At 41.9% G+C, this 26,000-nt stretch overlaps 1 protein-coding gene across 1 annotated transcript in view; it reads right to left on the minus strand.

The window, feature by feature from the left end:
- Positions 1-1,793: 1,793 nt before the first annotated feature.
- swt1 (SWT1 RNA endoribonuclease homolog) overlaps positions 1,794-26,000 on the minus strand; it is a 45,365-nt gene continuing 21,158 nt past the window's right edge. The window contains exons 27-32 of the mRNA XM_080728133.1: positions 24,467-24,633; positions 23,392-23,441; positions 23,102-23,260; positions 15,477-15,543; positions 15,075-15,142; positions 1,794-3,541 (exon numbers count right to left, since the gene is read on the minus strand). Coding sequence (XP_080584259.1) covers positions 3,433-3,541; positions 15,075-15,142; positions 15,477-15,543; positions 23,102-23,260; positions 23,392-23,441; positions 24,467-24,633 — 620 coding nt within the window. The 3' untranslated portion in view covers positions 1,794-3,432. The remainder of the gene's footprint in view (positions 3,542-15,074; positions 15,143-15,476; positions 15,544-23,101; positions 23,261-23,391; positions 23,442-24,466; positions 24,634-26,000) is intronic.

The following is a 26,000-nucleotide window of genomic DNA, read 5'->3' on the forward strand; positions in this document are numbered from 1 at the left end:
ACTTAAGGTGTGAGCTTAGTAACACCACCATGTCATGGCTCTGTCATTTTAAGCTAAAGCTAGATTTGCTTTATGAATCCTAACTAATGGCCTTTTTTATATTTTTATACACTGCTGATAGAACTAGTAACCAGACACACATGACAGCTGAGTCATTGAATGCTGAGTCATTGAATTTAACCAGTGCCAGTTTAACACAATTTCTGTGTGCGCACACCACACACCAACACGCACAACCATGCTTCTGTGCTTCTGCTAAACCAAATCTTGTGTTAAGATTTGACTAATTCACTTATGTACTGTAGATGCAGTTTACTGGAGATCCTTTTTCTTTTTCTTGTGATGAGTGTTTAAAATGAATAAAAATGTAAGACATTGGCATAGATTCTTTTGGGAGGATAGTTAGAATGAAAACATTGTATCACATTTGTTACAAGTTATTTCTTAACTAATAAACCATTTCAACCTTGATTAATGTATTTAATCTCTTCAATGCATAATGAACAAAAAGAATGGATTCTTGACAAGCCAAAGGCTGCCCTGTCATGTCCATGAGTCATCATTCAAGTTGACGAGTAGAGGAATTGGTAATAAGAATTAACAATGGTTAGTCTACATTGTAGAAAATTGATTTAGCGAATTCCTAAGTCTCCAATGTTAAATATACAGTACGTTGCCAGTAGTGACTAGGGATAATTTAACACAAGTCATTATCTCTTTTAAATTGTTTTCCAACTTGAGCAAAGTTAAGTTCTTGAATGACGTGGTTGTTGGCTTAACTTCCTAGTTCTTTCCATTAAATGACCTCCAAGCAGACCTGCTATACTCTTGAAGTTGAAGTGGGACACTGAAAGCTGCAAGCCTTCACTAAATCCTCAATGTGTCATTGTGACCCCAAATTTAGTTCTCATGGCCGCCCCCGCTCTTCTTCTGTGCTCTCCATGTGGCAGGTCATTACTGTGTCCGGCCTGCCACTTTATCACTGCTACCTGGACGTCCCCACAGGCACTGCTGCACTAAGCTTGTGCTTTTTCTGTCCCCATGTGTGTCTCGTTTGGGAGAGATTAAACTAAGCTAGCGAGCAGAGAGACACGAGAAGGGGGCGTGGGCCGGAAGACGTGAAGTGATCCGACTACATCTGCATCACCCGTCTGTACAGTAGTACACGGGCCACCACCTGCTGTCTGTCAAAGCTTATGAGCTTCTTCATTCACAAATTAGCCTCTGATAATCTGGTAACAGGCCTGTCAATCACAGCAGAGCCACAGGGAAATGGGTTAAGCTGGGTCACTTCCTGTCCATCTGTACCTGATGGGTCACTACCTTTGGACCTCTGCCTGGCAATTAGTCATCATGTATATGTATTATGAGCGCAACATGTAACCACAGGCCTCACTGTAGTTCATGAATATAGGGAAATGGACTTGAAGACACAGACATGAAGAAGCTGTAATGTGATGACAGTAAGCAGTGAAAGGTTGTCTGCGACAAGGGTTTGTAAGTGTAAATGTTAAAGGGGAAGCTTACCTGAGGATAACCTATGATCATGTGTCTCTGGTCTCACATTACGTGTTACAAAAGCATACGCAACTTAACGCAAGTGTAGGTCACCTAAGACACAAGGGCAAAGTTTGACACTTTAAGACAGGGACACAGAGGGCAATGATTAGTTAATTTTCACCCATCACAAGACCAAGATTGAGAGTAGGTTAATATGAACAAAGAACTTTATTACAGAAGAAATTGGTAGAAAATATGTCTTGGCTTTAGGCAAACTAGCAATGATCAAATATTTTGACATTTGGCAAAACATTTTTCACTTTTCTTTTTGGCATAACTACCACCTTGAAAGTATTTTTCTTTAGAATATTACTTCCTGGAGACGCAGTGATCTTGTGTGTCTGTCAGTGATTCCAGGGATCAAATTAACTAAATCAATTCTATACTTTGTTGACTGGGATCCCCCTGGGGTCTATACGTGGTCCCCTCCTTTTTCCCCCTACACCTAATCAAATGTTCGCCCCAGAATAAGGACACTAAGGTTATTAAACAAAGCAATATTCAATAGAGCTGAACACACCCGCTGTGGCAGCCTAAACAACGGGACAGGAGGTTCAGAATTCTGAACATACACCTGTCTTCTGGTCTCTGTCCTTCCTTCATCCTTCCTCTTCCCACCTCCCACTGACTCTGACTGACTGACGTCTTGACGGTTGTTTAGATGATCTGTGTATGACACAGCAGCAGCAGGTGTAATCTCAGCCTGCATGCAGCCATCACCTGGGCAATTATCTACTTAGTCACCGCGCACACACACACGCGCGCACACGCACGCACGCACGCACGCACACACACACACACACACACACACACACACACACACACACACACACCAATCATACATGTGTTTGCATGTGTCCCTGAGCCAGACATTTAACTCCCAACTCACGCATGCTCACAATCAATGTGATGAGTTGTGAGTTTGTATTATTGCTATTTTCCGGGAGAAGGAAAGGAGGAGGCCAACTACAGACCTCTTGGGGTCCCACATCAATAGCTAAGGCTGCCGAAAATCTTGTAATACATCTGCCATGAGATCAACATGTCATCTACGGCTACTGTAATTGCACTGTAGCTGTTTGCGACTATAAGAGGCTCGAAGGAAAATACTTAGTATTTAAATGAATAAAATATAATAATACTAAATAAAATAAAATCGCACAATAACATAAATTTTGCTTGCAGTGTGCTGTGGCAGGGACACAGAGTACAGCTAGAAGTCAGGCTCCCAGATTATCTACTTGGCACCGGTGTGCCAAGTAGATAAGTACAATCGCAATGTCAACAAAGTGAGCGTTTACAAGGTCAGCTACAAATATGACATCATCAGACAGTGTACAGTACCTGTAAATACTTGGTACTATCATTTCCTGAAGTTATCTCTTCCAGACAGGTGATTAGCCTGTAAGGATCTACAGTGTTAGTGGCACTTTGAACAGAAGATTATGCTTAATTGACTCTGTCATACGATGGAGTCGCAATCGTGATGCATTGTGAGAGTATAAATTGGGCTTCAGGCAGTTTCATTAAACAGCCTGCTACTTATTGCCACCAGAATGTACTTTCTAGTTTTGATAATTGAAAAGAGTAAACTGAATCATCAAAGGACCAACAGCTCCTTGCAGGTTTTTGCATAAGTAAAAATGTAGTGTAAAGTATGATTCCGACAAACTGGAAAATGGTCAACCACATACAACTCTCATGGTAAACACAACATTACCTCTTTGTATAACAAAGAACTCATTAGTATTCACTTCAACAAACATGCAAGTTGAGATTCTACTTTTATAAAAACAAAACAAAGCAATAATAAAAAAATATAATTTAAGCTTCAAGTAACTGGTAGTTTGATGGGTCTCAGTCTTGCGTGGTTCACGCCATGATGATGTCAGTGCCATCATGTTGACCCACGGCCTCCACGCAACGCTCCAGACTCGCGTTGAGTTCCATCAGCTGGGTCCCCCCTGTTCTCAGCCTCTCCCTGGAAAATAACACACAATGCGCAAATGAAAGAATAATGAAATATCACGCCACACCAGAGCACATGAAGATCATCAATAACTTCACAACTGCTTTCAGTTATGAAAGATGAGACAAAACAACAACGTTGGGCATTGAGGGTGAGGTAGGAGGGAGCATGGACAAGATGGCACGCTGACTGAATGTACTATTCAGACAGAAATGTTCTGTCCAGAGGGAACCGCACAAAAGAGCTTCTGTTCATAGCCTCCAGAGGAAGGCATGGCTGCTTTTATGGAGGCTATTTATGGACACATCTCTCTACGAATTTTAGCTGAAACGCCAGTGCGCACACACACACACACACACACAGATATACTGTATAGATACCATGCAAGCACACATGCAAACTCTTCAACACTGAATGTTGTACGCACACACACACACACACACATGCACACATGCACGCACGCACGCACACTACTGAGTCTCGTGGTTTTGGCACCGGCTGCTTGGCAGCAGGGACACTGAGGACGCTTGTTGCTTGTTTGTTCACGGCTTTGCTTTTGTTTCCATTGGATGGTTACGTAACCACGGGGACGAGAGAGAAGAAAGAAAGGGAAGGGAACATGTCACTTGTTGACGCCTCCTCTTCCTCTCCCCAGCCTACATCCATCCCTCCACATCCACCACCACCAACTGTGTTTATGTAACCCGCAGAGATGACAAGTGGCGTTCTGTGGACTGCTCAATCTTTTCTGTTTTAACCACATGAAACCTTGTGTCCTTAATCTGGGCATGTCATGATAGTCTAACATTCTTGTAGCTTGTAGATCTATTATTTTCGGTGAAGAGATTTGTTTTAGAGGAAAAAGGGAGGGGTACCGTGGTCAATGTATAGAGGGTTTAAGTGGTTAAAGCATATTGCATCATGGGCCTGTGCCTTGCATGGAGGGACTGAAATGTGTCAGTGGGTTTACCTTGACCAACATATTTGGGCAAATACGCAATGATCTTAGTTGGAAAATGGCACAAAACCGGCACACCCACTGAAATTGTGCACATGGTCTCACACAAGATCGCTGACGTACACAAAGTGCACACATAGACACAAACCCATTGACCCATACACACACAATGTACACACAAAGAGCCAGGGTCTGTAGCCCTTTTGTATTACATAATATAATAGGCTATACGTGTCGGGTTGTCAAAGTAACAACGCAAACGTCAACTCTAGCATCCCTATTCTGGTCATAATAGGCTACTTTTGGTGAAGATATTTGGTGTAGCGGGAAAAAGTAGTGGAGAAAGTATAGACCGAATCATCATGACATCATCACAACCCAAAATTCCGGGTAGACGCTGGCAGTGCAGCATTTGAGCAGTATTATTCATTAAACGTATTTATGGAAGAACACTTCAGTTGTGTTCTGGAAGAACACTAGACATAGTTAATGTTCTGGACACTTTATTTTATATTGTGTTAATATCCATAGATTCTACCCGGAAATACTGCTCTACAAGTTTGTTTACAAATATTCTGATCACCAATGGGTCAACAAAGTATAAGTGGTTCAACCAAATGTCAGCACAGCATGGAACAGTAATAATAATAAGTAATGTTTTACAGTACAGTGATGAATTGAACACATACAGAAAATGACCGTCCAGGTCTGGTTTCCCCAATCCCTGCTGATCTGTTCAATGTAAAAACGTCCAATCTGGTAAGACTCTCCAATCGAACCACGTGCCTGCCACTCGCACAAGTTTTGGCTTCCGTGGTGACCATCTCAACACTTCATTTGCACCATCTTCTATGTCATCATTTCATAGAGATTCATATCAAGGCAGGGATCTTAGATGGTGTCGTTGGAAGTCAACTTTTTCTTTTATGTATTCAGTCAGTATTCACCCCACCCTAGAAATGAGCAGAATGTCAATTCACCTGTCCAATGTATCCCTTTTTAAAATCATAAACACATCAGCTACTACAAGATAAAATATTTTGAATTAAAATGTATGCCACTGATTTGTACAGTATATACATTATACACAGTAAATTAGAGAACAACTGCACAATTGTTTTCATACACTGTGATTGTTAGACCATATACGAGGGCTTTGTATGTACATCTCTGGTATGAGATAATTTGTTAATACGACAGTTCAGTTTGTTTCAATATTGACATGTTCACCTGAATGACAAAAGGCTTGATAATGAAAACCAAAGCACTGACAGCCCTCTGGGGAGAGAGCGCTACGGTACATGCACAAGCATTAAAGACACAGGGCTCCAGCCTTGATGTTTCCAAGCTTCTATTTTTATCAAGAGCACTTGATGTGGAAGACATCCCATTCCCTGCAGCCCATCAACCTGTCAGGTCCATGCCAGTCAACAAGCAGAGGAAAGAGGCAGACAAGCATTTGGCAGCCAACCAAGCATCATCCTCTCCATCATTTAACCACTTTAAACCAGGCATTTGTTTTGGGAATGTCACTATAGGCAGAAATATTCACACATTTTGAAAAAGTTTTACGTTTTACTTTTACTAAAATAGCCAATCTACAAGCTCACAAAGTGGCAGCTATTTTTTGCCATGCAACACAGGCATACAATGAAGTATAAAATAGGGTTTAAGTGGTTAACCTCACGTGAACATGGGCTCTGACTGTCTGACAATTAGCGGACACTGACAATTAAGCAATATTACACAAGAGGGTGTGCTTTATCATGATTATCGGCACGCCGGCCTTGCTGCGGGAAAGAGCTAACGTTCCGTAGGCAGGGCTGAAGTTTCATTGTAACTGTAATTAAGATATTCAATAGAAATTTTGAATGCCAGATTTCTTTGTTTGATGAGACCCATCCCATAATTGACAACTCTCCTAGCTGGTTCAATACCGTCTGGAGAAGATACGCTCTCTACAGGAGTGAAAAAGTCTAAACACTGAGGAAGGCCACAGGCCGGAACGTGTCCGTTTGCCTGGTGAGACTGCTGTTGTGCTTCATGAATTAAAAAAAACTTAAAGAAACTACTCAAGAGAGTGCGGATATTCCCTTTATTCTGACCATTCCCTTTATTCTGACCATAATGCTCATTATCAATATCATCACAGGAAGATAGCTATTTCAACCAATCAGATTGCTTCGTCAGAACTACCTGTTATATAATATGGTTTCCATGACACTGAAGTTCACATAATACTTTCCCCATTTGAAACTTTCTTTTGTCCATCTGGATATAGAACATTGAACTTTGGAGTGTGCCTCGCTGCAAGCATTACAGCCTCATACTGGAATGCCAGTTAATGATAACAGGCTGGCACTGGGGTCGTTCGCTACGTGTTCATGGAACAATGGCATTGTGAATAACACTGTGTTAACGACAGAGTTAATAGAGCTGCCATTAAAGAAGCAGGGTTCAAAGGTAATGCCAATTCCATACTTGGATGCTCAGAGGAACAGCACTTGCCTGTAGTCTTTATATCGGTCTTGGCGGGGAACTTACAAGCTGAATATTATGGCACGTCGCTCCTAACAAATAAGAAACCCTCGCTGTATTTTATTTAAAAGTCTCACTATTTGAATGTCATATACACTATTGAAGATACATGCCCACATTATATCAGGGAAGTGACCTTACCCTAAAGACACTATTTTTTTTTTTACTCCTTCTATGCTAGACATAAGATAGGGGTAAGGGAGCTGGAAAGTTAGATTTCCATGCCTCACTGTATTTATTTTACACACTGTAGACATGTATAAGGAGGATAACAGGCGGTGGAGGCCAGGGGTCTGTCTGTGCAGTGCAGTCGAGGCCACTGAGGCTGTGAGGCATTTAATGTCACCTGTCAGCAGTAGCTGTGCCTTGAACTAATCCACCAGCAAACAGCCTGCGACCAATGCACAACCACATATCCACCAGGCCAAAGACAGAGTCTCAGAAATACTACATATAGTATGCACGCACAAGCACACACACATACATACGCCCTTCTTCTTCATCCCTTTCTTTTTTAATGGAAATAACAAAAACGATGGAGCTTGCACAAAAACAAATTCTACACACTGTTTTACACCTGTAAACACGGTGTGACAATAAGGTTGATTCTGATTCTGAGACATTACACATGTAGACAAGGGGCATCTGTAAATACACCACTTAAGCCTGATTTATAGCCAATCTACAAGCTCACAACGGATCACACTGCGATGTGTTGTGAGCTTGTAGATCTATTTTCGGTGAGGGACACCAATGTGTAACTAAGAATAAACCAGGAACTAGAAGCAGTGCTCTTCCGAGCACAGGTCTCCACCAGGCCGTCCTGGTGGAGCTACTGTATAATAGGCCAATGTAAAAAGGGTGGCATATGTTCTTCACCTTAGATCTTTCATGGCAATCGGACGCTGCATGCATGATTTCAAGCATTGTGTTCCAAAAATGTGTTTTGCGAAAGTCTACCTGCTGGTGGCGCTATAACAGGACAATGTTAAAAAGGTAGCATTTGTTCCTTGACCTAGTGGGAATATGTGTGGCAAATGTCACGGTAATCGCAAGCTGCGTTGATGATTTGAGGCATTTTGTTCAAAAACGGAGCAATCCTGCAAACTTTGGAAGCTAATATTAGCCAATCAGGATGGAATGTGAAATATCAGACGGATCGGACTTGATCACATGACTATAGAGATACTGTGTACCGATTTGCATGATTTTTGGATAAAATCTCAAGGAGTAATATCCAAAAATGTGTTTTACATAAGTCGGCCCAAAGGTGGCGCTATAAAAGGCTGATGTGAATAATGCAGGGCAAAGGTTTATCCTTAGCCTCTAGGGAGTGCGCTTACAAAGTTTGAAACTGATCGGTGGAGTTATAGGTAAAACCACAAATCGGGCTGTTATAGCGCCACCATGAGGCTGATTAAAAAAAATTAAGTGGCATTTCTTCCTCGGCCTAGTGGGAACGTGTGTGCGCGATTTCATGATAATTGCACTTTGCGTTTGTGATTTGAGGCATTTTGTTCAAAACGGCTCAATCCCACAAACTTTGGAAGCCAATCTTAGCCAATCAGGATGGAATATGCAAAATCGAACAGATCCGTGTCGATCACATGACTGTCGAGATATTGCCTACCGATTTGTAGGATTTTTGGACAAAATCTGTAAGAGTAGTGCACAGAAATGTGTTTAGCAAACATCGGCCACTAGTTGGCGCTAGAAAAGGCCCATTTGAAAAATTTAGGGCAGAGGTTCTAGATTGGCATCCAGGGAATGTGTGTGCTCACTTTGGCAGCGACCGGGCCAACGGCGACTGAGATTTGGCGCTCACAAACTGCGAGGACGCACGGACGCACGCACGGACGGACACACGGACGGAGGGGAAAACATACTCTCCCTCAGCCTTCGGCTGGTGGAGACAAATATCCCAGGCAAATATACTGAAACGTATTTCGCTCCAGAATATTGTTACAAACTTTTAAAATAGCTAAATAGACTGCCTGGGCCGTGTACTGTTGTCTGTGTTTGTTTTCCGATGCCATCCAATGAAAAAGGGGCGGCGCCAGACAATGAAATCACTGTATGGCCATGACAGAAGTTAGTTGTGGGGAAATTACAAATTTCTCCTACTCTCTTGCCCTTCTATAGCTCTATAAATATGTATAGCACACACATGCAGACTGCATGCCACACACAATGACAAACCATGTACTGTATAGGTTCCATGCATGCATAATGTGAAGTGTCCACTGGCATTGCTGTGGACATCAATTGTATACTTCTCTTTTAAACAACACCACTATGGCTTATTGGCTTTTCATCTGTATACACAGTAACACTCCAACAGAGACATTGCATGCAGAATGCTTCCGTAATAGCAAAGCTGCCAGAGCCTTGCACATAAATGTAATAATACTATACAGGCTGCCAGATGTATTGATGATATCTTGTAACAAGAAACAGTATTCATTTGCTAGATGTTCCTTATCAATGGCTGTTGCTAAGTACATTGTGATTATACACTAACAGGTTTTTGTGGTTTTGTGGAGAGCGGGGTAAACTGAGACACCGGGTAAACTGAGACACCTACTGTATCTAGGCAATGGTTCGGAACACATTTGTGGTCATGTGACCATTATATTTTCAAGCCCCTTGAATTCCCCCTTGCCATGAAGGAGAGGACCTGATAGTGCTGTGGAAAAAAACATGTTTGTTGCATGTAAATTAGCATATCATTAGTTATGCACAATATGTGTTGCAGAAATGCATTCTACAGAACAAATTATACAAGGATCAACTGAGAAAGGTTGGTTAAACCCTTTTATACTTTTTTTAAAGGGTTTTTTCTTTTTTCTTTCTGCCCATGTGTCAAATTATTTGACACATGGATGGAAATGACAGGACAAACCCTATTAAACAAAATTCTGCTATGTACATTTTTGTATTGTGTATATTTAACCTGGTTAACTGGGTTTTTGTGTTTTTATGGTATTTTTAAAGTGAAAAGGGTAAGTGGATCACTTTACCCCCTTGATTTCTCTGGTCTGTCTCAGTTTATCCCGGTGCTGGGGTAGAGTGAGACACAAGACCACTTTTTTTTTTAAACAATCATATTTTCACTGCCTTTTGTCTTGAATACATTCTGATAACTTCCATTATTAGGAAACATCCCAAATTACTGGGAAAAGAGTACATTTTTACTGATATATCTTTTAGTTCGCCTAGAGGGGAGCAAATGTAAAAAGTGTCTCAGTTTACCCCACTCTCCCCTAATGCTAAAATGGGGCTGCTTGTTAAATATTTACGGTGTGGCGCCAAAGAGGCGCCAAATTTTAATTTCAAAATCTACAAGCTCACAATGCTTGCATCAAGCCAGTCTGATCAAGCCTTTTCAAAGGCACAGGGAATCCATGCTGTTATTAGACATTCTGGATTACTTTAGGTGTCTCTGACCTCCTTTGGAAGGTGCGCAGGGACGTGCTGGCCATTGGGAAAAGCGGGACAACTCCCGAGCGGCCGGTTCATTCCCGGCCGGTCAAGGCCGGCCATTAGGAAAAGCAAAGCAAAGCCCTGCTTCATCATACAAGGCTGTCGCACAAAAGTAGTGAAAATAGCAGATCTACAAGCACACAACACCTCGCGGTGCGAGGCGTTGTGTGCTTTTTTCACTAGGCTGTTTTCACTAGTTTAAATCATTTTTAAAATGATAAATACAAAACAAACGGTTTTGGACATACAAGGTTTCCACCCGACAACGACAAAATATAACTCATGTAATTTAATTGGCCCACTGGCTTGTCACTTGTCATGATCTGAAATGGCAAATCTTGTGGGCAAATCAATGGCAAATCAATGAGGGCCTCTCCAACTCTTTTTCCCGGGCTGAATCAGGGGCCCAGCATGTCCCTGAAGGTGCGTCATCTTGTTCTCCCATCGGAGGCTCCCAGTTCATCTTGCTTGCTATGTTTTACTGTCAGTGTAGTCTATCTACTACAGTACATGCATCCTGAACAATGCTCCCTGAGGCCTTACATAACGCAGCATGAGATCATACAGTACCACCAGGCTGAGAACCGCAATTAAACATTCAATAGCATTCAAGGCAAACTGCTGGCTCGCATCAAAACAACCGAGTTCGCTTCACAGCATCTGGGCGGAATAAAAATCAGCGGGCTCGCTAAATCTTTCCACTGTGAGCGGTGTAATTGTGGTAAAAGCAGGAGTAAAGTGCATGATTAGTGCCAGCGGAGCTCTTCTGAGAAATGAGGCAGCAGCTGGTGTCATGTTGAACAAAGTGGAGGTTTTTCATTGTGGGATCATATATTTACATGTATATTCCATGTCAACCTGCACGTAGCACTGTAGCTTTCTGACCATTCCTTGGTCATATATAATATAATAGTCCAGGATAAGTCAAGCAATAGACTAGCAGTATTACTACAACTGACATTATTAACACATATGGTGCCAACCCCGAGTTTCCCGAGTTTGTATTGGTACTAGTGCTGTGCCAACCCCGAGTTTCCCGAGTTTGGGCCGTTTTTGTAAAAAAAAATGTTTCAAAAATGTTTTTTGGACCTCCAGAAATGTATTAGGCATGATCGCGATCGCGAAATTGCATGTTTAACCCCCATACCAACCCATTCTTTCAAACATGGCAGCCATGTTTGTTTACATCTGAAGAAAACATAATGGCCTATAAATCATGAATGCCTGAACGGATTTCCAAGCAGATTTTTTTGTTTGAAAGCTGTGAACAGCCTGCACACACGTGGTGCATCATCTAGGCATGGGCGTGCACTTTTTACACAATTGCGCAATTACATGGAAGTCTATGGTAACCATGGCAACGTGGCCCATTGAAGAGAAAAAATCATGGCTACATAAGTGTTAATAATACAATTATTAATAATACAAAAATGACATTTATCAGTAATAATAATAACACTGTTGGTGGTACTAACAAATTACCACTAATGGGTAAAAAAATTATAAAATTCATTCTCCCTTTGTGCTGAACAGTGCTGAGCTTATGAAATCACCAGCAGCAGCCTAGCTTTTAACACAGCGATAGATAGAAACAGGCAGCATAAATAGAGAAAGCATAATGGCTTGGACATAAATAATCTCTTTAATACAGAGGCTTGTTTCCATAGAAGCAGCTGGGTTCACTCCTCGGTCACAAACAACACGCAATTTGGCTTCCAAGCACATAATAATGAAGCGTAGTGCAGTGTGTGTTGGTGTGTGTGTGTGTGTGTGTGTGTGTGTGTGTGTGTGTGTGTGTGTGTGTGTGTGTGTGTGTGTGTGTGTGTGTGTGTACATGAATCCTGTTGCTTTCTCCCTCTCCCTACAGTAGGTATCTCTATGCAAACTACCATGTGGTTTAATCCAGCTCCACCCTCTCCCACGCTCGCTGACACAGTTTTTCATGTCAGGTCTGCTACAAACATAAGACATGCTCAATACTTTCAACACGAGGTGTAGGGAGGGCTGTTACTTATATAATCAACCAGAGAGACAGTTTAAGATTATGTGTGGACAGATGTTATTTGAAATCAGTTATTAGAAGGAAAACCATCCTACATTTTAAAATCATTATCAATATGGTGGTAGGGCTGTCACGATATGACATTTTACATGACGATTAATTGTCACTCAAATAATTGGCGATTTTGTCGTTGATAACTACATTTCTGTTTGGCTTTTAGGCTTTGAAGTTGTACATGGTAGATATGACACATAACCTAAATATACAAAGAAATTACTGACATATTTGACAACTTACTACTACAAATTACTTTGATAGTGGAAATAGCCGATCTCCAAGCTCACAACGCGTCGCGATGCGACACGTTGTGAGCTTGTAGATCTGCTATTTCCACTATTTCGGACATTTTTCAACATTCACGATTATGACGATTATGACAAAATAATTGCGATAATGTCAAATAATCACGATTAGACGATTATGTAATAATTGTGACAACCCTATATGGTGGGTTAGAATTAGCTAAATCCTCAGAGCAACCCCAACAGTAGTCTCTCGATTACAGACTTCTGCATTGCTGCAAAGGGAAAAGAGCGACACAACTTTTCCCTGACAATGGCTAGCCAGATTGCCCCAACAGTAACAAATGGTTATATTTGTACACTCTCAGAGTTAAATTAACTCAGGATTTTAATGTGTAGAAAGCAATAATAACAAGTACCTGTACATCCCAGACATCTGAATAATTTACTATAGCATAAGGATACTGATGCGCACCAGTATCTGCATCATTTACTATAGCATCACCAGTATCTGAATCATCTACTGTAGTGTCAGGACACTGTCACTACCCTGCCAGGAAGCCAGGACAACGACAGAGTCATCATTTTTAGACTACGTAATGACAAGCTCCAGAGGGTAACATTCATAATTTGGGGATTTAGCGGTTGTTACCAGTGGTAGACAGGACGGCACCCTGTTTAGATACTTTTGAATGTTGCACTTAAAGGGGAGAACCACCCATTTTCAATATTGAACTATGTCATTAATATACCTTTGAGTTGTTATGTAGAAATAAAAAAAAAGTCCCCCCCACCTCTTCTGTGTTGGATAGAACTGGAGGATTGATTTGGGGGTTTGGATTGCAAAGTACACCTTGATGATGTCATCAACAACTCAAAGGTATATTAATGACATAGTTCAATGTTGAAAACAGGTGGTTGTCCCCTTTAAGCATAATATGGAACTTCACTGATCTCTGTTTAAATGGGTCATACTAAGCACAGACTAGTGTCTACTACTGATTTGCACAAAGTTACTTATGCTTTTATTTTTTCCGCCTGGACTGCACTAATGCACTCTACAAATACACATTACTCACATCACTGTATACACTGGCTTATTCCGTATTGATTTAACCATTTTATTGATTACCCTTAAGGCTTTATATGGCCTCGCTCCAAATGATGTAAAGGATTTACTGACATGCGCCTGAGCGTCTTCTGTGATCGGTGGATACAGTTATGTTCAATTGTTTCTTTCTTTATTTTATCCCCAGTGTTATGATCCCTGTGTTCTTTTATATGTTTCATTTTAATCTCCGACTGTATTACTGCCACATTTCAGTTACAGATGGATGAGAATGGGTGAACTTCTTGTACAAACTCGCAACTTTGCAGATAAAAGGGGGGTTATGGAGAATAAGAATAGATAGAAATTCAGCATTTCTTTATCTGTATTGGTTTTACTTGTGCCATTTTGTTTGTGAAGCACTTTGATGATTCTACAGACATGCTCCTGTCAATTTTCAATAAATTACTTCTCCAATCATTGGATCCATCTTTTTTCCTGGCTAACAGTGGGTAAACATATTGCAGAACTCTCACCTTCATACAATAAATACAGTCACGCTCGGTGCCGCGCTGTGAGCTTGTATATCTGCTATTTTTCAATAGTTAAAGCAGTCAATAATTCTAGGCCTAAATGGGTAGCCTGGGAGAGACTCCACAGGAGTTGTGCTCTTGGTATTGGTGTTGCCCAAAATTACAAGGTGGATCAAGGTATGGAGGGTATGCACGTCCACTGGGACCCGCCCCCCTAATCTAGACTGAGTGGCAAAACATTGAGCAGCATGGAGCATTGGAGTTCGGAAGCGCTCGTTGGAAATCACTCAACAGTCCTGCATACCACCTGTTTCTAAATTGCACATAATGCGGGAGGCAGCAGGATGTTGTGTTGTTGAAAACGAGTTCTTCCAAACTCTGACACTTGGAAAAATAATCACCTGCACAGAATGTCTTGACAGAAAATAGCTCATAACTTCTCTATGGTGGATTTGTATGAAACAAAAACGTTGCGGGTAGAAAGAGGATAATTCAAGCTTTCAGTACAGCTGCAATGTTGGCGAGTTTAACTTTGTTTAATACAATCAGATAGGACTTTTCTGTTTGGATGTATGGGCTGTCAATGGCAGAAAGTAGTTTTTTGCCACTCAGTAGGCGTTCCCACATAACTTTCCAGCAACAGTGATGTCACACGCATATACCCTCTATTCAAAAACTCACCTGTACTCCTGTTGAGCAAAACAATCCAAGAGGTCCTTGGCAGTGAACTTGGAATCCATGGTAAGACCCTGAAACACCAAGGATGTAAGCCAACCTTTGACAGCAGAGAATAATAATCTAGGAATAGCACAAAAAAGACTAAATCTCTGTATTGAATTGTTCTGAAACATTTTCCAAGCAGTAAAATGAATATTGAACACCAGATTTTATTTGATTTGGAGATAATAGATTAATTCATTACAAAATCAAAATGTAATATATATATATATATATATATATATATATATATATATTACATAGGGGAAATTGATGAATAGAACATGATGCAATTCACTTAAATTCAAATAAATTAGCACACTTAAAAATGTAAGAATAAAATAATAATTAGGTAGGATTACCAACCTCAGTATTGTAGATGAGGGTGAGCAGTGCCTGGGTTTCCTCTAAACCACTGTTTGGGGACAGAACCCTGAAGGAGACAAAAGAGGGTTGAATTATTTGTTGTGAGCAAGATTATGCAAACGGTCCTTATCTTTAAAATGGCAAAATTGTCATTATTAACATAAATTGAATTTTCCATTAGAAGCTAGCCATTGTGGAATTGAGAATTTTACTCTGCAGCAATAAATCCTTCTCATGTTAAAATTCATGCTTGATTTCCAACTCAGAGGCAAATTTTAATTTGAAGGAATAATTATGCAATTCTGAATGGAGTCCACAGACTTTTCTTTTTTTCTTCTGTTCTTATAACTTTCAAAACACGTGAAATGTGAAAATGTTTTGCACACATTTGTAAATTGAAGCATACACCTTTATAGCCTATTTTGTTTCAAAATCACACCCGTGTGAAGTGGAGCTGTGTGTGTGTGTGTGTGTGTGTGTGTGTGTGTGTGTGTGTGTGTGTGTGTGTGTGTGTGTGTGTGTAGATCATGTGTACCGATTTTTGTGACATTTGAAGAAAATATGTAGGAAAAGGAGCAAAAAGTGTGTTTTGGAGAAAATTCAAGATGGCGGAAAATCTATCCTGGCGCAAATGGGCGTGGCCTATATGGGGAGATGCGTCTTGACCCAAGGAATCCAGGGAAAAAAGAATTTTAATTTTCCGATCTACGGTTCAAGAGTTACGGGGCAAAACGTAAAGTGGGCCGTTATAGCGCCACCATGAGGCCGAGTGATGTAATTATTTTTCAATTCATTCTTAAAATCATTATGAATCTCCTCTCCGAGGTTTGAAACTGTAGCTCCTATGGTTTACGAGAGAAAAATACTTGAAAGTGATTTCTTGCATTGTCCCATTATAAGTCAATGGGGACAATTAAGCGTCGTTTTTTGCCGATTACGTCGGCATGGTAAGGCGGATCGGAGCGAAAGGTAATAGAACACCATTCCCGGCCGAGCCGCACATTTTGATGTATATATTGCGCGAGTGGCGTAAATGGTGCGGCACTAGTTACGCGCCGAAGTCAGGCTACATACAGACACACAGACAGACAGACACACACACAGACCCACACAGCCACGTATAGGGAGCTGCACACAGCTCCAAAAACTAAGGATACATTCTTATTCTCATTCTTATTCACACACACACACACACACACACACACACACACACACACACACACACACACACACACACACACACACACACACACACACACACACACACACACACACACACACATTTGAAATGTTTATTTATGTCCACATAAGCAGAAGTACAAGAATTCCTCGTACAAAGGACATAAACAATATCAGTGCAGTCAGATAATCAAGGAAAACTGCCAGTTACAAAGTGCAGGTAGGGCAGAACATTGTTACACACAATACTGTTGGCATAGATGTCAAGCACAGCAGACAACAATCATGGGTAAAGATAACAACGCCTCCTCCAAATGGAGCGACTTCCTATAATAGCTGATACAGAGCAGTACCTTGCTAATTGTTTGGCTCTCCTTTTGGGGAGGCCGGCCATTTGAAGGCCCCTTACAACCAGCTTGTGCACATGCCCTAGGCTCCCAAAGATAAAAACCAAGAGTTTACATCTGTAGCCTAGCTGAGCGATGGTCTGCTCTAGCTGATGATATTTTAACACTTTGGTTAAGAAAGCTTCCTCTAAGCTGTAGTCAAAGGTACAGCCGACCTCGAGAATAAACACCTCCCTATGGGTTTCATTAACAACAATGACATCAGGGGTGTTAGCTGAAATGTTAGAGAATGTAGAATCATCATTACAAAGGCTAAACATGCTCGGCTTCACAGTAGAATGCTTATATAGCATAATAGAGGACCTGAAGATGGATGAGATATCTTTTGATATCAAATCCACTATTCTGTCATGCCTACTTATGTAGAGTCCCCTGTATACATGGCACCCATTTAAGATGTGGGACATGGTTTCAGCTATTTGTTCGTGACCATGATGTATACAGTAAGGAGCATGATTGCCTGGAAACCAGATGGAGAGGTTAAGTTTAGATGGTAAAACCTGCAACCTCGCTTTCAGAGTAAAGACAACAATACATTCACACGGGTGTGATTTTTTACTATGACCCCACTTGAGGTCCGACCCATAGTTTGAGAAGCTCTGCTCTATGTACACACCATTAACCTCAACAATCAATATTTTAATATCCACCTACACTGCCATAAGATTCTGCTACAGTCCACAGTCTACTTACTTACTTATGCACTTGAGCACAGAAATGGGCCTATTTATGTATTCAAACAAGTATGTGCAGGCTACAAGTGAATGCTCCCATATCGTTAGGTAAATACGATAACAATATGATGAAGGCATGTGAAGGTAAAAGAAGGAGAAGCTGAAAGTAAAGGAGCTGAAAAGAAGGAGGAAAGCAAAGGGTATAAAGGATGGTGGAATGCAATTCTCTTTCAGAAAGACTGACTCTCTGAGAGAGAAAGAGGGGGGAGGGCAGTACGGCAGCAATGAGTCATAGCTTGTCTCCAAACACATGACAGTAAGCCTGGCTGCCTCCTGGGCAACTGCAGCATCAATAGGGTTAGACTGCCTATAAAGAGCTCATCATATAAAAAGGCACAGGTATAATTCCTGACAATGAACGCCCATGGATATATTGTACAGTGGCTCAGGGGTAGAGTGGCTGCTTGGCAACCGGAGGGTTCCCAGTTCGATCCCGGGCTCCCCCAGAGTTGATGTCGAAGTGTCATTGAGTAAGACGCTGAACCCCTAATTTGCTCCCGATGAGCAGGTTGGTGCCTTGTATGGTTTCCACCACCATTGGTGAGTGAATGTAGTGCACAATCTATAAAGCACCTTGGATAAAGGCGTTATATAAATCCATGCACCATCTATACTATAATTTTGCGAATGTCTGACTGAGTGAGTGAGTGAGTGAGTGAGTGAGTGTCTGTCTGTCTGTCTGTCTGTCTGAAACAGCGTTTCTCCTCAGTGGCTGGAGCAATTGATCTGAAATCGCATCACCATTAGCATATGAACACACCCATAGCCCCACACACACCTCTCTCACAGTTAGGAATGTTGCAGTGAAGAGACACACGCTCTCTCTCTCTCTCTCTCTCTCTCTCTCTCTCTCTCTCTCTGCATTCATGGGTCATGCATGCACCAGGTCATCTTCCAACGGGTATGGAAAAAACTATGTGGAGACAGTAAGTGCATACATCCCCATACTTCTATTCACCTAATTTTGCTGTTAGATTATTTGTATCCATCATAAATATACACTCCTCCATGGGCTGCTCCTTACATTATGATGCTCCCACATATTCTCACGCATGCACCAGTTATACAGTAACTTGGAGCACATATCTTTGAACGGGTAAGGTCTAGTTTACATAAAATCATCAAAGGATGGACGACTTTTATGATCACAATTATTTCTTTTCAGGTAGCCACTAGCCACGCTGCTTGCCATGCCTCCAACTGTCAGAAAAAAAGATAAAAACTGATAAAATCATGCCATGACAGAGGCCCTTTCGCTCCCCGAATGTGTGTGCATCAATTAACTCACACCTAGCCTATTCTCACCGCAAATGTTTTCAGATACATTTTTACTGTTTAAGTTTAAAATGAGAACGTTTGTAATGCACCGATCTCTATTCTGAATTCGATGCAGAATAGAGTAGCAGCCCAACAGTGTCTCCATAATGACAATCAGCTGTGTGGAGGAACATTGGGCTATGGGAACCACACAGGGGAATGAAACCATGATTCATGATTATTCATAGAGGCTTACTGATTTGAGCTTGCTGATTTGCATTACATTTTGTTTGACGGGAAGTGATTGGGACTTAGAGATGTTTTTTTTTTTTTTTTACAAATCTCTTTATTCATTTTTTTCGGCAGGGATAGTAGAAGGCATCATAATAGGTAATATCACAAATATAAACTGCACTTATTTTACATATTCAACATCAAAAGTCGAGATGTTTTTGACGTAAAAAAACCCCCACATGAATGGATTTTCTTTTCAATTGTTTGTCAGAATTGTGTTCATTGATATGCAGTAACAATTAGAATAACATATTTTACATTATATGAGCCATCCCCCGATCCTAAAATATCTCATTCTTTCAGACATGCACAGAATCAAAAAAAAACAATCTCCCAATGTTGTTGTTTTAATGTTCCATTTGCCCATTCCAAGAACCTGTTCCTCATCAGCACTTTGAAACTTGGAGCAGGTGCAAATTGAATGCACAATCTCTCATGACAAGTAATGAAGGCTTTGCATGCAGATATAGATAAAATCTAATTGGCTCACTCAGTATGCACCTGAAGGCAGTACTGCATGATATGGAGCAAATTAGAAAAGGGATTGGTCAAATCACACAATTTGATTGGTTGATGATATGTGTAGTATAATAAACGTGTACCATTGTACCATGACTATGAAGTCTTTGTACAGTGTTATATAACTCTGTAAAGAAAAATAACAGCTAACTGCAGGTTAAGGAATCTAAATTGAATTTAACACATAGAGCTGCAGGAAAATTATTGAAAAAAAGAAAAAGAGAGACTGATCAAGAACTAGAAGCAGTGATCTTCCGAGCACATGTCTCCGGACTCTCCGCCAGGTGGAGAAATCAGCCTTGATCACATCACTATAGAGATACTGTGTACTTATATGTGTGAAATATGCAATATATTTTTGAAATCTGAAGGAGTAATGTCAAAGAATGTGTTTTTCATAAAGTGGCCTCCTGGTGGCGCTATAAAAGGCAGATGTGAAAAGTGTTTTCTTGGAACATACATAGTTTTACACTGGTTGGTGGAGTTAAAGGTAAAAACATGAATCAGCCTGTTATAGCGCCACCATGAGAGGTTGATTTGAAAAATGTCAAGTGTCATGTCTTCCTTTGAAAGCCAATATTAGCCTATCAGGATGGAATATGGGAAATTCGGACAGATTCATGTCTATCACATGACTATACTACTGTCTACCGATTTGATACGGGGACAAATTCTGTAGGAGTACAAATGTGTTTTGCAAAATCGGCCACATGGTGGCGCTAGAACAGGCCCATATGAAAACATTGGGGCAGACAAGAGTTTCTGAATTGGCATCCTGGGAGTATGTGTGTACAGTTTGGCAGCGGATGCGGATGGACGGACGGACACACACACACACACACACACGGATACACACAGACGGACAGACGGATAGGGGGCAAAACATAGTCTCGGCCGAGACAAAAATGTAAATGTACTGTAAAGGTTTCATGGCAACTTCTTTGATTGTGCAGAAATTATTCTTGTATGACATTTTTATTAAAATGTTTTAATTGGGAAATACCCGTCATTTTAATGGCCATATTTGGTAACTGTAGATGGTTACCAAAGATACAAGTAGAAAACAATGAGTGACTAACTTCAAAAGATTGTGGTTTGTTGGTCAAGTATGTGGTCAGCAGTATTTATGGGAACAGTGCTTCGTTGCATTTACACACACACACACACACACACACGTACACACACACACACACACACACACACACACACACACACACACACACACACACACACACACACACACACACACACACACACACACACACACACACACACACACACACACACACACACACACACACACACACACACACACACACACACACACACAGCCATTGTGGTGCTTTCCCACTGCAGATAGTACTATATCACTTCAATGTGTGGTCATCATAACACCGTCCAACCCTCTGCATAGGAGAGCACTAAAGAATTATGGTTTCTGTTAACATTTTAAGCCAGCTCTACAATTTACTCACAGACAATTAGGGCCGCCTCAATAATGTTTGATATTTATCTGGATGATTATTGATTACATCACATCGTCTGAGTGGGTGACAGGCTTTTTGACATGGAGACTGGTCAAAACAGCCTCATGTTATTGGTAGCTTATAGACAATACGTTTAAAACTCACGAATGTGAGCAGAAAGGTGTACGGTTGCACAGCAATGGTGACGTGGAGCAGCCAGCACGTCATGTACACAATACAAGGAGTCACAACAGTCACACTCTCGTTCCAAACGGTACGGAGAGATAAAGCCATGTTTTACTGCGTCATGGGCCAGCTGATTAGGCAGAAGTACATGGTCAAACAGATTACAGCTTGGCCAAATACAAGAGGGAGTCGAGGACAAATTTAACAATGGGCCTACTGAGAGGCACTGGTTTTAAACACATATTTGACACAGAGGCCTGAGAGTTGGAACTGAGTTTAGAGACAGGATGGACAAATGGCATTTGTTGGAAAGAGAAAGAGACAAATAGAAATAGAGATATTACTCAGGGACCTAAAGAGCATTCAGAGATCAGTAGTCAGGGGTCAGGACCCCCCTAGAACACGAACGCTGGGTACCCAGACAATTATATCTATGTGATTTTCATAATGTTGCTGATGTCTGAGGTGGGTGGGTCCTTGGGTACCTTCAGGATGCTCAGTGATATCATAGAAGGTAGGTTTGTTTCCCTGCCCCATAGCTCTTTTCTTTCTACAGGCAGGTGTCCAGGTGTCCCCCCCCCCCCCCCCCTAGTTTTTTTTTGTGAAATGTCATGTTGAAATATTAAAGAAGAGTACCTCAAGTTGCCATGTATTGTTGTACTTTAATATATTTTTATGGAATATATTATATCGGGTAATTGCGACCGTAGGTCGCACTTACTACAGAAAGCTGCTCGAGGTGTCCGTCCGTCCGTCAGTCCGTCCGTCACACACGTCACACGTCACACTTTTGCCCTGCTCATATCTCCGCAACCGTTGCCCCGATCCATGCCAGATTTTGCACACACACTCCTTACCTGCCAAACTACAACCTCCAAGGACCCCCGGAGCTCCAGGGACCCCCAGCTCCCTCGGGGACCCCCAAGTGTAAAAAATGAGCACATGTGCAAAAATTACCAAATGAGTACCCCAACGGGGCTGCTCACGGGGCATTCCCGGGGACCACCCACTCCTGGTGCTCCAGAACGGATGCAAAAGTGGTGGCGCCCCCAGTGGAGGACCCCCTGCCACTGCAGCTCACATAAAATGCCGTAACTCGGGCTAGGAGCGACCGGGAGAGCCGGGGCCGGTACCTATTCGTCCGCCTTGGCGGCGCGGAGACCCCACCCCTCATTTCTCACATGGCCCTCTAGCGCCACCATGAGGCCGATTCAGATTTTGCCCTAAAATCACGAAAATCACTACACAGTATGTCTACACTCATGTCATCAACATGGATCAGGAAGATTTTGGAAAAACACATTTTTGCTCTATTTGTGGAGATAAGTGACCTACGGTCGCTTATCTCCCGATTAGGGAGTCTTACTGGTATATACCCTGCCGTTAGTGATGGTGTAACAAAAAATAGCGTTGGTGTTCTAGGGTTAACCCTGTGAAACCTAGCTCCCCCATTCTATGTGCAAACATTCTAAGCTACTATGTTCATGGGCCTCCATTTGACACTAAACATTTTTATTTTAGTTTAAGATGCGAGTAGTGACAGAAGTAGCAACAGAAGTAGTGACAGAAGTAGACAGGAATACCTGAGGAAAGCTTGGATCAGCTGCGTGACGACGGAGGATAGGTAATGCAATTTGGCCACGGCTTCGGTCACGGTATCCTGCGGTGGAGGGGGACATGCCTGTGACCAATTCAACTGCATGCTGATGTGGTCAAAGTGTAGAGCCTTAAACACATTCCCGCTGGAAAACGGCAACAGAGAGCAAGAGAACCAGTCATTCAGATACTGTATATATATAGTCCAGATTCAGAATTATTCATAGGGGCACCCAAGAAATTCTCAGTAAAATGTTAATGTTAATTTTTTTCTCACCAAAATTCCATGCACTTCGTCCAGATGTCCTCAAACAGAGCCCACACATCCTAGATAGATAGATAGATAGATAGATAGATAGAATACTTTATTGGCAGATATATATAAAAAAAAAAACAATGTAATCATTTCCTAAAATCACCAACGCGGACCGACAAAAAAAGCTGTCGCTACTCTGGTCTATTCATAAATATGTGTAATCTCTGTGCTCATGTCAAGGTGCGGGTTTGTCCATATGTGTTGAAATATAATGTCCATGTATTTGCTAGAGGATCACAGTGTTTTATTTACTGTATATCCATAATAACAAGTAACACTCCCAATAACATTTTCCCTTAAGAAACCTGCACTATTGGCACGTTTCACACTTTGCTAAATAGTTACTATATCGATTTTGAATCATTGAATCGAATCGTATCACAATGAATGAACCAATATCGTCCATGTATTGTATCGTCAACCATGTATCGTGATGCGTATCGATCGTATCGCTATTAAATGTATCGTTACACCCTGAGGTGAATATTATATTGCTTACTGTTTGCTCTGTGTTGCTAATTTGAAGTGAGAATTCAGAACATGACCCTGAGACACAGCTGCTGATAGGCTTAGGATGAGGGAGGAGAGGTAGAGGTCATAGATGCCACTGACAGTCAGCGGCCCCTTTTATTGCTGTGTGAAAGAGATAATGTACTTGGCTTTAACTAGCTCTGTAGAGAAGAATGTGTTGAACTGAGAGTCAGGGTAGGGCAAGTCAGTCTTGTCTTGTGTGTCGTTGGTGAAGGACGTATGTTTATGTTGTGTGACTGTTACAGCGCTGCAAATAAATGTATTCTATTATCTTTTAACATCGTTTCTGATCTTTTGAGAGTTCAACTCCGCTATAGACTCTTAGACATGGAGTCCATAAATTAAGCAGGATTTCCACGTCAACCCCTGACACACACACACACACACACACACACACACACACACACACACACACACACACACACACACACACACACACACACACACACACACACACACACACACACACACACACACACACACACACACAGAGTAATGGTTGTACCTCAGGTTTCTGTTTTCTCTGAGGTTGTAGTCTCTGTATAATGCCATCCAATGAGGAGAGAGTGGAAGGAACCCGGTTGCCATAAGTGGACCTACACTGAAAGTCCTCCAGCAACGACTTGGCTTCACGGAGAGCCACCAGCATTGTGCTGAGATCTACTGTTTTACCTTAAGTGATATGAGAAGATAAAACAGACAGCAGAAGGGATTAACACGGAAACGCACAGACACACATACGGTACATGCAAAACTACATGACGGACATGAGGAATACCAGGGCAAGTAAAGATGAATGTTAACAGCCTGCTATGTTTACCAGTAGGAATTACTGTACGTGAGCTTGCATAGCTCTGGCAGCATTAGGCAGATGATTACTATAATAGAGAAAACTGTTATGAGGATAAAGGTGAAGTGGCAGAAAAGGCGGACAGGAAATCATTGCGATATCCTTTGCAAAAACAAGCCAACTCAGCTTGACCGTGTGTGTGTGTGTGTGTGTGTGTGTGTGTGTGTGTGTGTGTGTGTGTGTGTGTGTGTGTGTGCGCGCGTGCGTGCGTGTATGTGAAAATTGAATAGAATATATGCATGCATGTCATGTGTGGGTTGGGTTGACTCCCTCTAAAATCTGCTGACTCTGTCACGCTCTCACTGCAATGCCTTCACACAAACATTAGCATATTAGCATGCACGTGCGAAGTACACAACACACGCACGCTCGCCTCATGCACACACACACAAAAACAGAGAGCCACTCAAAAAAGCCATGCACAGGCAGCGATCAGTAGAAATATGCAGTACTTTTCCACTACTGAACTTGTTTCTAGCCGTGTGCATGGGTTATTCTCCTCTGCCCCTCCCAGTCCCGCCTCCTCCTCTTCCCCTTCTTGCTCTACACCCACAGAGTTGGCTCAGAGCCAGTATGCGAGCGGGGGTTAAAACAAACAAAGAAAGTCCAGAGTCATGCTACAGAACGGAACAGACTGGGACCATGCAATTCCATCATCTTTATCTATTAACATCCCTTAAAGCAGGTTAGGGAAACAGTGTCGGGCTGAGCAATCACCCCCACACAGATGGATGTGGCGGAGGAGAGGTTGTGCGTGCGCACACACACACACACACGCACGCACACACACGCACGCACACACACACACACACACACGCGCGCGCGCGCACACACACTGGATGTATAATGGGAGATCAAGGGGTGGCTGCAAGCCGTGAGGGGGCTACTCAGCATCTTTCTGACCCACTTCTTACTGACACACTTTTGAACGACCCATTTTAGCATGACCGTATTCCTGAATATATAGTTTTGTGGTGCACTAGCACAGGGGGCAGGACAGTCAGACAGAGAGACAGACAGGTAGCCCTCCCTCCCCCCGCCCCATGCAAACAGACTGGCAGCCCCCCCCCCCCTCCCCAATTCACCAACCCCCGGGAAGAACTAGGCAGTATAGCAGAGGATGACTCATCACTTGAAACATATTTATAGTTCTGCTTGGGTGGCAAATGGATGTGATTCAGTGACTCTT

The sequence above is a fragment of the Nannobrachium achirus genome (assembly GCF_963921795.1).
Source record: "Nannobrachium achirus genome assembly, chromosome: 1".
Lineage (NCBI taxonomy): Eukaryota > Metazoa > Chordata > Actinopteri > Myctophiformes > Myctophidae > Nannobrachium > Nannobrachium achirus.